General features: G+C 35.7%; 2 protein-coding genes across 2 annotated transcripts; one reads left to right on the forward strand and one right to left on the reverse strand.

The window, feature by feature from the left end:
• Positions 1-9,540: 9,540 nt before the first annotated feature.
• Positions 9,541-10,414, reverse strand: LOC109166590 (osmotin-like protein OSML13). Its single transcript, XM_019315486.1, has one exon. It carries the CDS (start codon positions 10,383-10,385, stop codon positions 9,702-9,704), a length of 684 nt encoding a protein of 227 aa, XP_019171031.1. The 5' UTR covers positions 10,386-10,414; the 3' UTR covers positions 9,541-9,701.
• A 4,853-nt stretch (positions 10,415-15,267) lies between these two features.
• Positions 15,268-16,095, forward strand: LOC109166677. The gene has a single exon (XM_019315565.1). It carries the CDS (start codon positions 15,268-15,270, stop codon positions 16,093-16,095), a length of 828 nt encoding a protein of 275 aa, XP_019171110.1.
• The last annotated feature ends 587 nt before the right edge of the window (positions 16,096-16,682 follow it).

Consider the following 16,682-nt stretch of genomic DNA (forward strand, 5'->3'; position numbering starts at 1 on the left):
ATCAAGGTTTTGTCTAAGTGTTTGAGATTGCTTAATTTGGAAATGTGAACAAATGTTTTTTTCAAAGTATATACTGTAGTATTTTACAGGGTTGAGTGTGGTTATACTTAGCTTCATGCTAACGGGTGTTTTCTATTTGTCTATTTGCAAAACCCCTTTCAGGTGGGCCTAACTTTTGAGAGTGCTCGAGCTAGACTAGTGTAGTTAGTTGCTATGTAGTCTAAACTCTTTGATCTTTTATCATTGTTTTTGAGATTATGGATGTAGACACCTTTTGCTTTGTTGGTAATAGACATCGGGGTACTTTTCCCCAAGTTACTTTAATGTAGTAAATTTCGGATGTTAGTTTGACTTGATGTTTAGTTTTACCCTTAGCCTGTGCAATCGCCGTGTGAAGGTGGTTGTGGCAGTGACATTCCCACTAAGTTTGATAATTAAGTTTGATTTTCCGCTGCTTAGTTTATCTTAATTTGGTTTTAGAACTTTAATTAAGTTTAAGAAAAGTGGGGTGTTACAGAAGTGCTTTCAGCCATTTTAATTCACTTGTTGCAGCAGCCATTGCACGATACTCAGCTTCAGCAGAAGAGCGTGAGACAGTTTGTTGCTTTTTAGTTTTCCATGAAATCAGGAAAGTACCTAGAAGAACAAAATAAGCAGTCAATGAGTGACGAGTGAGCGGGCATCCAACCTAATCAGCATCACAATAGGCATATATACGGAGATCACAATCAGCCCGAAAGAAGAGCCCCTGCCCTGAATTACCCTTCAAATAGTGCACCACATGAAGTGTAGCTTCCCAATGAGGAACCTGCGCTTTGTGCATGAATTGTGCGAGAATGTGCACACTATAACATATATCTGGACGAGTAACTGTCAAGTATATAAGCCGACTAACGAGCCTCCTATAACTGGTAGGATCGGCCATCTCGTTTCCATTAGCCAAAGTTAATCGGTGGTTCTCCTCGAGTGGGACAGTAGCTAGTTTTGCACCTAAAAGACCAGTCTCTTCAAGGATATCAAGAGCATATTTTCGTTGGCTAAGGAAAATACCAGATGCGTTTCGAGCGACTTCGAGACCAAGAAAGTATTTCAATGTACCCAAATCCTTCATATGAAAACAATTACTCAGGTAGAGCTTGAAACGATGCACAACAGTGTCGTCATTGTCAGAGATAACTAGATCATCTACATAGATAAGAATATACAGTTGCACACCATTGTGATTGAATGTGAATAATGAGTGATCAGAAGATGACTGGTGAAACCCATAATTAGTGAGAGAGTCTGCCAACTTTGCAAACCAACACCGAGGAGCTTGCCGAAGACCGTACAAAGACTTTTGGAGATGACAAACTTTTTTCGAGCACGAGGACACAAATCCAAGGGGGAGCTTCATGTAAATTGTCTCTGTTAAATCACCATGCAGGAAAGCATTACTCACATCCATTTGGTTAAGAGGCCATCCACGAGCAACAGCAACAACGAGAAAGGCACGAACTGTAACCATTTTAATGGTGGGTGCAAAGGTTTCATTGTAATTAACTCCTTCAATTTGTCGATCTCCTGGGACAACAAGTCGTGCTTTATAGCGCTCAATCGAGCCATTCGCATTGTATTTAACCGTGTAAACCAACTTGCTGTCAATGGCATTATGACCAGGAGGGAGATCTTCAAGTACCCAAGTGCCATTGTCTTCAAGTGCCTGAAGCTCTTGGCGCATGCATGGCCTCTCGTCAATGAGGAGCTTTTACAGCCTCAGAGAATAATGTGGGCTCATGTGTAGCAGTAATTGCTACAAGGTAATGACGATGTGCCACAGAAAAATTATCATAATTAACATGCAACTAGCAGAGTGCATGACATAATCCTGGAGATATATAGGAACCCTTTTTTCCCGTTTTCCACGACCAAGGTTCTCATCATCATCACTGGAAACAGAGTTGGAAGTGGGTAAGTTCGCTGCATTCATATTAGTCACTTCATCTGTCAATGACACTTCTGATTCAGTAATTGTCTCTGGAAGATTATTGAAAAAATCATCAACATCTTCAATCATGGGAGACATACGATACTCAGTAGGTGAAGATGAAAAGGGAAAGATGGTCTCAAGAAACTGGACATCCCGTGAAACAAAATGCTCCCCACTTTCAAATCACACAAACACCACCATTTCTTGCCGTATGGATAACCAATAAACACACACTTACGACTACGACTTGCAAATTTGTCTTTAATTCGAGCATCATTCTTCGCATAACATAGGCACCCAAAAGTGCGAAGAAGAGGATAATTGGGTGAGCGCCCAAAAAGAATGTCAAAAGGGGTTTTACTTTTGAACAATTTAGTGGGTGTCCGATTAATGAGATAGCCTGCAATGAGAATGCATTCTCCCCAGAACTCAATTGGCAAATTGGCTTGAAAACGCAACACTCTTGCCACATTTAGAATATGTCTATGCTTTCTCTCAACTCTACCATTTTGTTGGGGTGTTCCTACGCATGAAGTCTGGTGTATAATCCCAACACTATCAAAATAACCTTTCAAACATGTGAATTCTGTCCCATTGTGACACCCCGAAATCCAATCCTTTAAATGGAATTAATTATCTAATTAATTCTAAACCTTCATTGTAAATTTCTTCCTAATTTCTTGATTAAATAGTCGGAGGACTTAAATTGACCAATTCCTTGGTCAATTGAATTAGTCAAAGAGAAAGACCTTGAGCTTTATACCTTGTACCTAATCTTTTGATGTCTTCCTAACCTTTTTAGAATAAGGGAGGGTACTCCAGTCTTTTCCACCTTACTTAGTATCAAAGCCTTACCCTAGCAAGACTACCTTGCATTTCCCACATTTGGTAAGAAACACACAACTCTCTACCTTCTCTCTAGAGGTTTAGCTTCTTCTTCAAGCTAAACCAAAATCTTCCCTCAACCTTGCAAGAAATCCCCCAATATTCTAACTTTCATCCACCAAGACCCTAGGAGGGGTAAGACTTGAGCTTAGATAGTATTGTTAGTTGGTTTTTCCTTGGCTTTATCTAAGTTGTTGGTTTTTGTGTGGTTTTTGGTTGTATTGGAAAGACCTTGTAGAAGAGGAGCTTCAAGAGGAGGTTTAAAGGGTGAAAGAGAGTGATCTTAGGCTACAAGAGGTAACCCATGTGCTACAAAACCTATTTTCTACTTGATAATATGAATTTCTTGCTACTCTTGATGTTGTTAGTGATTTGATGCATAATCTTGTGTTTATGCATGTTTAGAGCTTGTATCTAGGGTTCATAAATGCTATTCATTGAGCTATTCATGTGTTCAAGTCCCTTCCTTGTTGAATGTGAGATTTTGGGGGTTTTAGACTTGGACTTGGCTTTATTGATGTTTTTCCCCGAAGGGAATTTTGCCTTTGGGTACGTGTACCCGCGGGAGGAACAACGAGTGGCTGTCCACCCGCCGTTCCACCTGCGGGTGGAAGGTGTTGTGCCGGCGGGGTGCCGCGGGTGGAGGCCCACCCGTGGTTCCACCCGCTGGTACCTGTAAGGGAGAGTGGCGGGTGGTTGTCCACCCACCGTTCCGCCCACTGGTACGTGATGCTTTAGCCTCCGTTTTGTTGAATCGTTGTGCAATTGTGTGTCTCATTTTATGTTTCGTACGTCTAGAACGATGTCCTAAGTATGCATGATAGGATTATGAGTATTGAATCATGATTAAGGGTCCAACTTTGTGATTCGTTGGATTAATGTGAAGTCTTGATGTTCGTTTGAACCGTTATTGATTATCCTATTGATTTGCATGCTAGCTACAATGTTGTTGGTACTAGTATGTGCTTGTTCATTCGTTTTCAATGAAGATTGATAGCTTGTATTCACCAATCAATGTAATCTTTGTATTGAAGCCTATTGTTATCGTGTTATGGTCTTGATTGTTCGTTTCAAGTCTTTCATTGAAGCCTTACGATTGAATCCCTTGTTGTATCTAGTACATATGTTGTACTCTATTGATTGATCTTGATTGGGCTATTGATGAGCCTCAATCCTCTATGTCAATGACTATGTGATTGTTATGAGATTGGTGGTATTGATACTGAGCTTTGCTCAAATGATTTGCGATATACTATCACGTGATTAGTATTATTATTATGACATTGCGTATGTCCTGAGATCGGTGGTATAAGCTAGCGGATCCAGGCGGGGAGGCAATGGCCCCAAGAGGGATAAGGTTGGACTTGGTGTACAGGGTGGCACTTAGAGGTACAGGTTGGAACTGAGATAAGGTTGGCCTGAAGTTATAAGGTTGGAACCTGGCATAATGTTGGAACATATCATTGAATGAGATCCTTGACTTTCTATTGCTTATGAGAATGTATTGATGTTATCTTTCATGTTATGATGTTGCCTTGGTTGATATTGATTATCATGTATTATTGATGATCCCATTGTCCTCATCGTTGTGTTGATCTCTTGATTTATCGTATGATGATCCTTTGATTGAGAGTATTCTATGATGAGTCTTATGATGTTCCTATTCCTCGTTTTAAAAGACTATATATTATGTATTCCAAGTCTCAAATGGTTTTCCTATATCTATATTATATTGTACTCCACAAGTAGTGGTGAGTTACTTAGCATTATTCGCTAACGGGTGCTACCCCTTATGTTTTTCAGGTGATGAGTAGTTTCTTCGAGCGCGCTAGAAGACAGATTAGTATAGCGTAGCTCCCTTATGATTTCCTAGTTAGTTGTTGAGGCCTGTGAGCCTATAGAATCAAACTTATGAGTTCTGTGTTATGGTTTTGAATATTTAAGTTTTGACTTTAGCCTGTGCACCTAACTTTGTAGTTAGGTGTGGCGTGATATCTCCCGATTTATCAATTTAGCTTCCGCAAGCTTTATATCTTAATGTTAGTTTTATCTCTATCTCTAAGCTTCAATTGCCTTGTTATTATGTTAAAATCGGGGGTGTTATACCCATTGTCTGTCCGAACAAATTTAATTTGTTTGCCAAACTGACGGTGAACCAAGGCGATAAAATTTTTGAGGATCCCGAGAACTTCACCTTTAGTCCGGATTAAATAAACCCATACAGAACGGGAAAAATCATCAACAATTGTCAATAAGTAATAAGCACCACATAGAGCAGGAACACGATAAGCACCCCACAAATCACAATGCACTAACTCAAAAATTGAACTTGCTTTATTAGAACTTAAAGAAAAAGGTTCACGAGTTTGTTTGGCCCGGAAACAAACTTCACAGTCACTATTATTCAAACTACTATCATCTTCAAAATTAGGAAGAAAATTCATAACTGTAGGTGATGGATGCCCCAACCTTTGATGCCATAACTCTGCCTGCGACAAACTTAAATCATTATTGATTTGCATGGATTCTGCCTTCTTCAAGAAGTAAAGTCCTTCCCCCCCGGTTGTTCACCGGTTCCAATCAGCGTCTTCGAGGTGCGATCTTAAATAACGCAAAAGTTGTTAGGGAATTGAGCATGGTAGGGCGAATCAGCCAAGAGTTGAGATACAGAAATTAAATTGCTATTTAATTTACGCACAAATAAAACTTTTTGCAGCCTCAATTTTTCACCAAGCACCACAGTGCCTTGCTTTGCTGCATAAGTTTCTTCTCCATTTGGCAGCCCAACAGGACATGGTTGATTGTCCTCACATTCATCATATGATTGAGTGTCCCTGTCATATGGTTTGACGCTCCGGTGTCAATAATCCATGGTAAGTTACCTGAAAGACGTTGGTTGGTTTCAAGTTTATGAACACTAAGAGCTGCCAAGAAAACACTCCATTGTTCCTTTGAAAGTCCTCTAATAGCAATCTGTTCTTTATTTATCACCGATGCAGCTTGAGAAGGGGTTTCACCTACAACAGCTTGTGCTACATTGACTCTTGGTGTTGCACTTTTTCCTCGTCCAATCTGTTGTTGCATGCCCCGACTTGTACTTCGACCATTAGATCGTGGTTTAGCACCCCACCATTCAGGGTATCCAATGCGTTGAAAATATTCGATTGTATCATGCCCGATGCGGTGGCAGTGTCCACATGTCACTCCATCATTTTTAGCCCCCCTACCGTAACACGATTTCCTTGTCCTGCTCGCATTACATAGCTTACGGGGTCTGAACGATTGTCGTGTGTACTCATTATCGTCCTTGCTTGTTCATCCTGAACAACCATATGATAAACTCAATTCAGATTGGGTAATGGGTCTTGACTCAGAATATTAGAACGAATGGTGTTGTATTGTTCTCCAGGCCCATCAAGAACTGATGAACTCATTGTTCTTCCTTTCTCTTCTCCAACTGGATGCTCAGACTGCATTTACACCCTCCACATGTATACACAGGCATCCGTTCAAGGGTGTTGAGTTCGTCCCAAAGCAATTTGAGATGCACAAAGTAATTTGCAATTGACTCACCATTCTGCCTATAGTTTGCTAAGGCTGAACGCAATTGTTGAATATGAGGCCCGTTAGCGATTGAGAATCGCTGTTTTATGTCGTCATAGATCCGCTGCTTTTTCTTTAATTGTTATAGTAGATTGCAAAGTAGGCTCAATAATAGTATTCAGAATCCATGAGACAATCATGGAGTTTACTGTCCACCAATCTCCCAAATCTGGTGAGTCTTCTGCTGGTAGTTGAATGCTTCCATCTCCAAAGCCTTCACCCATATTCATCATAGTTTTCTTCTTTCAATTGAACCTCGGTGATTATACTACCCGGGTTGTCATTGGAGTTCAAGGCATAAGAAGAAGCTACGTAGGTAATAACAGCCTTCTTCTCACTCTCTGTTTCTTTGTTTGAAGGCTTTGATGCCATAATAAATCAAGAATTTTGAAGGGAAAAATTCACTTTTGCTTTCATTGAAAATAATAATGTCTATATATATACAAAGAGGTTGTCCTATCTCCAAGAAAACTAATGACAGGAAAAGAAAAATATACAATGCAAAGGTAATAAATATCAAAAGATCAGAAAATAATGAGGAAAAAAAAATATTTACAACAAAAAATAACATTGCTAATAAGAAAGAAAAATATTATGCCAGAAGAAAGTAGAAAAATGCCTCACTAGTGGTCCTTTTGAAATATTTTATATATTTTTTTCCAAAACAATGAAAATTAGCGAACAAAACAATGAAAGTAAAGAATCATCACCCTAAAAAGAGTGATACAGTGAATTTAGTATGAAATTATGAATTTTGTATCTAAAGGTCACGAATTCGGTTTTTGTCAACATCACACGAAAAAAAAATATTTCACAACTCTCAAGCACTTATGTTATATTTAGGAGGGGTGAGCAATTCAAGAATAATCCACCAAATCCACTCTCATCCAATCATTATCCACTTAATGTGAGCAAGAATCAGTTAAATCTGCTCTCATCCCATCCGTACTATTCACTTAATGTGGTTAATTGAATCTTTTTAGTGACACAAAATAGGGGTGAACAAGAATTCGTCAAATCCGCTCTCATCCTATCCATATCCACTTAATGTAGATTCATTTAGGTACAATGTAGCGAATATAATCAATTGATGAATATGAATGTAAATAATTTTTATATTGAAGAAAAATAAAGACGATATAAATAATGAAATTATTTCTCTTAATTAATTTATTGATAATGAATAATTTTTTTTTTTGAATAAAGGCATTGTAGACACATAATTCTGCATTAACGAAATATATATGTATTTTTTTTTTTTGTAGCTACTAAATTATTATTTTTAATTTAATAAGAGTAAAATAAAGTACTAATTATGCCAACTTTGATTGCGATGAGGTTCGAACCTAAGACCTTTCTTATTGAAATCAAACTTTGATTGCGATGAGGTTTGAACCTAAGACCTTTCTTATTGAAATCAATGAGTAAGTTAACGGTGAACTAACGAAAATTAACGGAAAAGATGATATTTAACTAGAAAGTTAACGAATAATCATATTCATTAAGAATAAATTAAGAAATCTCAAAGAAAAATTAATTAAAATCTGATCAATCTGAGTCATTCATTTGATTAAAAAATTTGACCTTATTTTTTCTACCCATTATAGGTTATCTGCTTATGTGGCAGCTTAGTTGACATTTTTAATAATTTTTAAATAATTTTTAATAATTAATTTTAATAATAAATTTTATAAAAAATTGGAAAAAATTAAATAAAAAATAAAATAAAGTCGTTTTAATTTTTTTTTAAATTTTTTTAATAAAAATTTATTATTAAAATTTATTAAAAATTAATTAAAATTTATTAAAAATGTCAACTCAGCTGCCACGTAAGCAGATAACCTGCTAAAATTGAGGGTAACCTGCTATCAGGTGAAATTGCACATTTTTGGAGTGTTCAGTGACCTAATTGCACTTTTTTTTCGTTCAGTGGCCTAATTGCATTTTCAGGTTACGTTCAGTGACCAATTTGAACCTTATTCCTATAGTAGATAGTTGGGAGAAGTATAGGAGATAGTAGATATAACCCAAACCAAACGCCCTACGGAGAGAAATTATATTCCTGCCACTGTTGAGGACCATATCCTTTGAGCACGCAGTCCATTTTTAAGTAGTCATCTATTAACCTGACAATGCACTTTAAAATTACTACCTTTTTTGTTATTAATAAAATTGGAAGTCTTGAACTAACATTGAAATTTTTGAAATTTATTAAAATACATAAACATAAGTTAACGATATTCAAGTAAAATAATCATTATAATATAAAAAATAACTCTTCAACCAAACAGATTTATATTACGTATCTCAGTTTTAAACCAAACACAGAAATCTAACATTTTCAGTAATCTAACATCCCCAGTAATCTAGCATTCCCAACAACATTCTCTAAGACAATATAACATTTCGTGAACTAAACGATCATTAAAGTGATAAAATTCAGTAATTTTGCTTTACCTAATGGAGAAAAGTAGGAGTTGACAACTTTGCTCTAAATAATACTCCCAGCATGCTCAATTCCATGCTGCATGCCTGTGATTGTTTCCGGTCAATGTTTATTTGGTTGAATAGACCAACATTGAGAAGAGTTTAAAGTCATGCACTTAATAAATTAAAAAAGAAATTGATAGTTAATGACAAAAATTAAAAATAAACTAAAACTCCATATGGAACTAAAAATGATAACTCTTCTAACAAATAAATTATAGATATGAGTAACTGAGTCAAGCCCAGCTTTCGCCTTTGCATATCAATGATGAATTTATAAAAAATTGCAGTTTTTTTTTTTTTAATAATAATAAAAAATTTTCTAGTGTCTGTTTCTTGGAAAGTATATAATTAATTATTGTAATAATATGTATTAATTATTCATCGATTTAATGAGTGGTTGGCAAAACATAAACTTCATTGACTAAAAACAGGCTACAGAAATAGGATAAGATTTATTACCATGTATACTCTCGAATCATGACTGCTGATTTTTTTCTTTTGTAAGTAAAGAACACGAGTGTAACTTATTCATCAGTACACACCTTTTGATAGTGACGGAAAGTTTTCTTGTCATTCAAAAAAAAAAACAATAATAATAAAACCTAAGTAAATTAAAGAAACCTTTTATTACAACCATTTATTATTGTAACTGATCATCAATGGATTGTGTACAACAAACCATCCATTTTATTTAGATTTCACAGCCTTAGATCGACCACTTATTCTTAACATTTTAGGGCTATAATATAACATTTCATGGGCAGAAAGTAACGGTAAAATCCGTGCTTCCGGCAGGGCAATTGAAAAGGCTGGTGGGATCATCCTGAGGGTAACTATAAGCGTCAGGGCATCTAGTCTTGAAAAACCTCGAAAAATCTGTGGGACCACATGGTCCATTGGTGCAACAATATTGTTGTCCTCCAAAGGTGGTGCAAGGGTTGTTACACCCGCCGGGAACCTTCAGAGCGGCGGGGCATTGGCCGTTGATGTTCGCCGTGCATGAGACTGCACGACATTTGTTGGCGCCGGCTTTGGTGGGGGCGAATCTCATGGGGATGTTGAAGCCGTCGACGAGCGAGATGTCGAAGAAGTCGAGGTTGCCGAACTGGTTGAGGGCGTACTCGGCTAGGGTGTTGGGGGGTTTCCCCCACCCGGTGCACTGCAGCACGCCGCCGCAGTCACCGGTCTGGCATGAGCCCCTCCCGCTAGAGTCAAACTTGCAGTTTGTGCGGCCCCATATGCGGGCCATTTTCGTGCCTGCTGGGGCGGTGATCCTCCAGGTTTGGCCTCGGTCCAGGCGGCGGCCGCCGCCCACTGGCGTCGAAGCCGCCCACACGGTGTAGGGGCAGTTGTTGCGGACTTCGAAGGTGGCGGCGTAGCTGGATGTGAATAGGCTGAGGAGGAGGAGGAGAATGGGAAGAGTTCTTAAGTACTCCATGTTGCTAATGGCAATATACTTTAATGTTGTGTGATAAAATAGTGGGCTTGTAGCTAACTATATATAGAGTTTAAGGGTGAGAATAGTCAACCAGTTTCAAGACTTTAGTGATAAATACGGTTTTTTTTTTTTTTTTTTTTTTTTTTTGGATCACTCTTATTGAGATAACAATTTGCACGAATCCTGTAATTGTAATATGAATGTTATTATTGCCCACTAATTTCATATGAGATAGTGATTTTGGTTCCTTTTTTCATAAGGTGATGGTTTTGGCTACTTTGATTCATCAACAAAGATTTTAATGGTTTAAAATTGTAAAATATAAATTTGTCTTTATATTGACTAATAGCTCTACAGGTGCAATGCAAATGTGATGGATTTTAACAGTTTTGTTGTTGAGAGATTAAATTAAAGTTGTCACCCATTAAAAAATGGATGGCTAATTGTTGAAAAATTAGTTAAAATGACGTTTAAAATGTCTATTTTGAATGGTGTTCACTTTTGATTTGAGTCAGGTTAAAGTAGATTTAGATTCTCCTACTTGAGAGGATGAATTTGATATATATATATATATATATATATATATATATATATATATATATATATTATAATATCAAAATTGATAATGAGTGAACGAAGAAATTAATTTTCAAAGTGGTATATTCATTGAAGTTGAGAAAATGGAGTTTCGAAAGACTTTAAAGTAGCTTTTGTATAGCAATAGAAATGAATGTGAGTTTGTATTAGTATAGCATATACAATATAAATTTTTTTAATAATTTGTATTTTGTATCATAGATATTTTCTTTTGCGTGAGTGGATTGCAAATCTCATAATCTCTCTCTCTCTCTCTCTCTATATATATATATATATATATATATATATATATATATATATCTACTATATATATACTAATAAGAGCCCAAGAGAGTTAGACCTATAATGGGTAGAAAAAATGGCGGTCAAATTTTTTAATCAAATGAATGGCTCAGATTGATCAGATTTTAATTTTTCCTTGAGATTTCCTAATTTATCCTTAATAAATATGATTATCCGTTAACTTTTCCGTTAAATATTATCTTTTCCGTTAACTTCTGTTAGTTCACCGTTAACTTACTCATTGATTTCAATAAGAAAGGTCTTAGGTTCGAACCTCATCCCAATCAAAGTTGGCATAATTAGTACTCTATTTTACTCTTATTAAATTAAATAATAATTTAGTATCTACAACAAAAAATAATACATATGCATTTTTTTAATTTAAAATTATGTGTCTACAATGTTTTTATTCAAAAAAATTACTCATTATCAATAAATTAAATAAGAGAAATAATTGCATTAGTTATATTGTCTTTATTTTTCTCCAATATAAAAATTCTTTACACTCAAATTCATCAATTGATTATATTCGCTACATTGTCCCTACAATGTCTTTATTAAAAAAAAAATTATTCATTATCAATAAATTAATTAAGAGAAATAATTTTATTAGTTATATTGTCTTTATTTTTCTCCAATGTAAAAATTCTTTACATTCAAATTCATCAATTGATTATATTCATTACATTGTCTATTATCTTTTTTGTGCACTATTTTTTTTAATTAAATATCAAAGTTAAAATACAAAATAATGCTATATATTTATTTACCAAGTATTTTATTAATACCATGAAAAAATTAAAAAAATTATAATTAATAAAGTCAATCATATTAACTACTTGAGGAATTTGTTGACAAAGAGAGTATTCAAATCACACAACAAATTGAAGTGAGAATTACCTCGCAATGTCCTTGTTTGACAATCAGCAGTTAGTAGTTAGCAGTTAGCAGTTAGCGGTTAGCGTTAGCGAATTATATTAGCGGATTTGACCAGCGAATTATATCAACGGTTGGTAAAAAGATATTTGAAAAAATTATCTGTTTAGATTAACATGTAAAATGACCTAAGGGTATACATATATTTAATAATAATAATAATAATAATAATAATAATAATAATAATAATAATAATAATAACAATAATAATAATAATAATAACAATAATAATAATAATAATAATAATAATAATTGTTTTTAAAAAATAAAAAAATATAATTAAGCCAATCATATTAACTACTTGGGCGATTTATTGACAAAAAGAGTATTCAAATTACACAACAAATTGAAGTGTCCTTGTTTGACAATCAGCAGTTAGCTCTTCAATATTAGTATATATTTAATATTTTATGCCCTAATTTTTATTTGCTCTCCCTTATGTCCTGTATTTGATTTCAACCATACCTATACAATTATTATCTTGCATTTGTAAACTTAGAATTGCCTATTTAAATACACAAATTTAACATTCAATTATCTATGCATGAACAATTTCAATATAATCTTGTTTTAATATACCTTAAAGTACTTATTTAAAAAAAAAACATTGAGCATTATCCCAATCGCGCAATGCGCGTAAAAAACTAGTATATATATAAAGGACAAAAACACTATTATTTTCCCTAAAAAATAGCAAAAAATAATTTAGGCCTAGATAAGTTACAGTTGTAACCAAAAGTTGAGTGGGTGGGTGGGTGGTGGGGAGTGCGTTTTCTTGACTAAGCCTATGAAACAAATTAAATGGCAACATTTGTACAACCTTAAAGTTAAAATTCAATTAAACTTGGTTCATGTTTTTGGTCCTCTTGTGCTAATTGGGAGAGGATATTAGGTTTTTCAAACTCTGTCTCTTTCCTTTGAGTTGTGTATCTTTGATTGCTTCAAGAAATTTATCATCTAAGACATTTTAAACAATTAATTAAAGTAGTACATAATTTGGTCGGAAGGATAATTAGGCACGTTAGATCGTACGTAAAATATTTGTTACAATTTACAAATAGTTCAATTTGTGTACTATTATCATCCATCCTTGAAATTAAAATAAATAATTGGAGTCTCAAAATGGGTGACCGAGTAAGTGAGTAGAGCATGACTTTCATACTTGAAGGTCACCGGTTTGATTCTTACTAACACTTTATTGTTCGAGTCTGTTGCACAATCTTAATTATTAGTGTTGTTTACATCTCATCTGTAATTTGCAAGTTATCGTACTGAAGTGAAGCTTACTCATTGCATATCCTCTGATAGTGATTGCGAAATGTTTACAAATCATTTTCTTTAAGAAAGAAAAATAAAGAAAAACGTTAACTTGCACATTTGAAAAATAATTAATATGCTAAATTGCAATATTCTATGGTAAGTTGAGATATAGCGCACCGTATTTTGGTAACTCTCACATTGTGGCTGCCAAGGTTTGATCCCGCATCATTGCCTACAATCTATCACTTAGAAACTAACTGAACTGCCTGTGCAAGCCTAATTTTCTTTTTCTTAATTTTAAAGAATTTGGTTCCTAATTAAGCCTAATATTTCCAAGTCAAAAACTTCATTAAATGTAAAAATAAAATATTCACCTTTTAATTTTTTAAAGAAAGTTCAAACATTTGTAATTATCAACCGCGCTCTATTTATATTTAATTGTGCAATTTAGTCCAATATAATTAATCTCTACTTATCCATAGTCAAAGTTGTAGGCTAGTGCTGGGCTTGTGATACTTAATTCGATAATAAAGATTTGAAGTACTTGAGAAATAAAATTATAATTTTTTAAATTTAAATTTAGTGAAAAATTGTCAAATAATAATCAGTAATATACAACTATAGCAGCTAAATCTTATCTCCAATTCTAAAAAATATAGAGTTGATTTGAAAATATCCAAGGATACGTTTTAAAGAGCTAGGTTACACGAAAATAAGAAATGGAAAATGTAGAAATAAGAAATGACAAATGGAGAAACAACAATTTCAAAGAATATATATATATATATATATATATATATATATATATATATATATATATATATATATATATATTATTTTTTTTTTCAAAGAATATATATAGGAAACGAAGTATGAGCTGGATTTTTCTTTTTGAATTTAGATTTTTTTAAAAAAATTTCAGTTAGAACCACAGAAAAGAGTTTATGAATTTTTTATTAATTAAAAAACACTCAAAACATTTTTGAAAACTTTTGATTAATTAGGAAAGGATACAAAAGCATTTTTGAATGAGTTTTGACGAGTTTCAAAGATGAAATATTTTTGAAACTAGAAAATGCTATTAGGACTCTATTTATTTGAGTTTGATTATGATTCTCTATCTCAAGTCTCTCTGAGACTTTTATTATTATTCATTCAATACACGACTCTATTAGCTCTCATCTGGTATCACTAAGCTAGGGTTTTCTTTTCAATGGCTGACGGATATGTTAATTTCTCTGAACGGACAGTCTCTAATGCTCCTATCTCTTCCACTATGTCGGTGGTTAATTCTTTATCCACCGCTCACCACTTCATAAGCATTGAGTTGACCTACAAGAACTACCTATTTTGGAGAGCCCAGGTTGTTCCGTTTCTTGATGGTCGTGATCTTCATGGATTTGTTGATGGAACGAATCCATGTCATCCGGCCATCCTAACTGGCGACAGCAATAGTACGGCGACCACACAGCTCAATCCGGCGCATCGTGCGTGGGTCCGGCAGGACCAAGCCTTATTGTCCATGTTGATGTCGTCCTTCTCCGATGAGATCATGCCTCTCGCCATCGGCCACCGCACCAGCCGGGCTGTCTGGACTGCTGTGGTTGGTGCACCGTCTTCTCGCTTCCGTGGTCTCAATCTACTCGGACATTTGCAGACACTTGATCAAAGAGACATGCCCGCGGCTGACTACATCGGCAAAGCTAGGGTTTTGGTGGAGGAGCTTGCTCTCCCTGGCCGACCTATAACACTTGTAGAACAAAACTTTTACGTTCTTCGAGGGTTATGACCAGAGTTCAGGGGTCTCATGTCGTTTCTCAACGTGCGCGACCAGCCCATTACTCTCCAAGAACTTGCAGATCTCTTGGGCGCAGAGGAATTTATGACGCGCGGTGGTCCCAGAGGTGGCTCGCCGGCCGCTTTCACGGCGCAAATGGGCAGCCAGAAGGGCCGCGGTTCTGGGCACAATAACGGTGGCCGTGGTTCTGGCCAGAACAACGGTCAAAACAGCAGCCAAACCGGCCAACCGCGTGGTGGTGGCGGTCGCCGTGGTGGAGGACGTAACGGCAACTGGCAACCCAAGTGTCAAATTTGTCATGTGCTAGGTCATACTGCTTCCATATGCCATCTTTGGTGTGCCAAGGATCCCCAGGCTAATGTCATATATCAAGAAACTCCTTTGGATCCTCAAGGTTCCCACACTTGGCTTCGAGATACAGGTGCCACCAATCATGCCACTCCAAACATCGCTGCTCTCTCCTTCTCGGAGGACTACAAAGGTAATGACACATTACGTGTCGGTGATGGTATGAGATTACCTATTAGTCATATTGGTCATGCTATCTTTAATTCTCCCTTTAGATCTTTTCAATTTTCTAATATTCTTCATGTTCCTAGTTTGTCTACATCTCTATTGTTTGTTCAAAAATTTGCATCAGATAATAAGGTGTTCTTTGAGTTTCACCCATCCTTTTTTGTTGTGAAGGATATCAACACCAATGAAATTCTTCTACGGGGTAACAGCTCTGGGGGGCTTAACAAACTTCCCATTCCGAGTTCGTCACCAACTGCGTTTCTTTCGGCTAGAACCTCAGTATCTGTGTGGCGTAATCATCTTGGTCATCCTCATCAATGAGTTCTCAGTCAAATTCTTTCGTCTTGTTCGGTTAGTGGGTCTAGTAGTAATATTCGTTGTTCTTCCGGTCTATGTAATGTATGTCAGTTAGGGAAATCTGCGCGGTTTCCCTTACCGCGTGTTGAGTCCTCTAGCTCGTGTGTCCTTGATTTAATTTACACAGACATTTGGGGACTTGCTCCCCTTCTTTCTACTAATGGATATCGTTATTTCGTTATCTTTGTTGATGACTACTCTCGTTACACTTGGTACTTCCCTATGTCACAAAAGTCTGATCTTTATGCTATCTTTGATAAATTTCGGGCTATGGTTGAACGTTCATTCAATAGCAAAATTAAATCCATTCAGTCTGATCTAAGAGCTGAATATAAAAAGTTACACTCCACCCTGGCTCAGTTAGGCATTTTTCATAGACAATCTTGTGCGTATACTCATGAACAGAATGGTCGTGTCGAAAGAAAGCATAGACACATTGTTGAAACTGGTCTAGGTCTCTTAAGTTGTGCGTCCATTCCTTACAAGTTTTGGGGTTATGCTTTTAAGACTGCGGTTTATTTAATTAATAAAATGACATCCGTTGTGACAAA

Source organism: Ipomoea nil, unplaced genomic scaffold (assembly GCF_001879475.1).
Source record: "Ipomoea nil cultivar Tokyo-kokei standard unplaced genomic scaffold, Asagao_1.1 scaffold3104, whole genome shotgun sequence".
NCBI lineage: Eukaryota > Viridiplantae > Streptophyta > Magnoliopsida > Solanales > Convolvulaceae > Ipomoea > Ipomoea nil.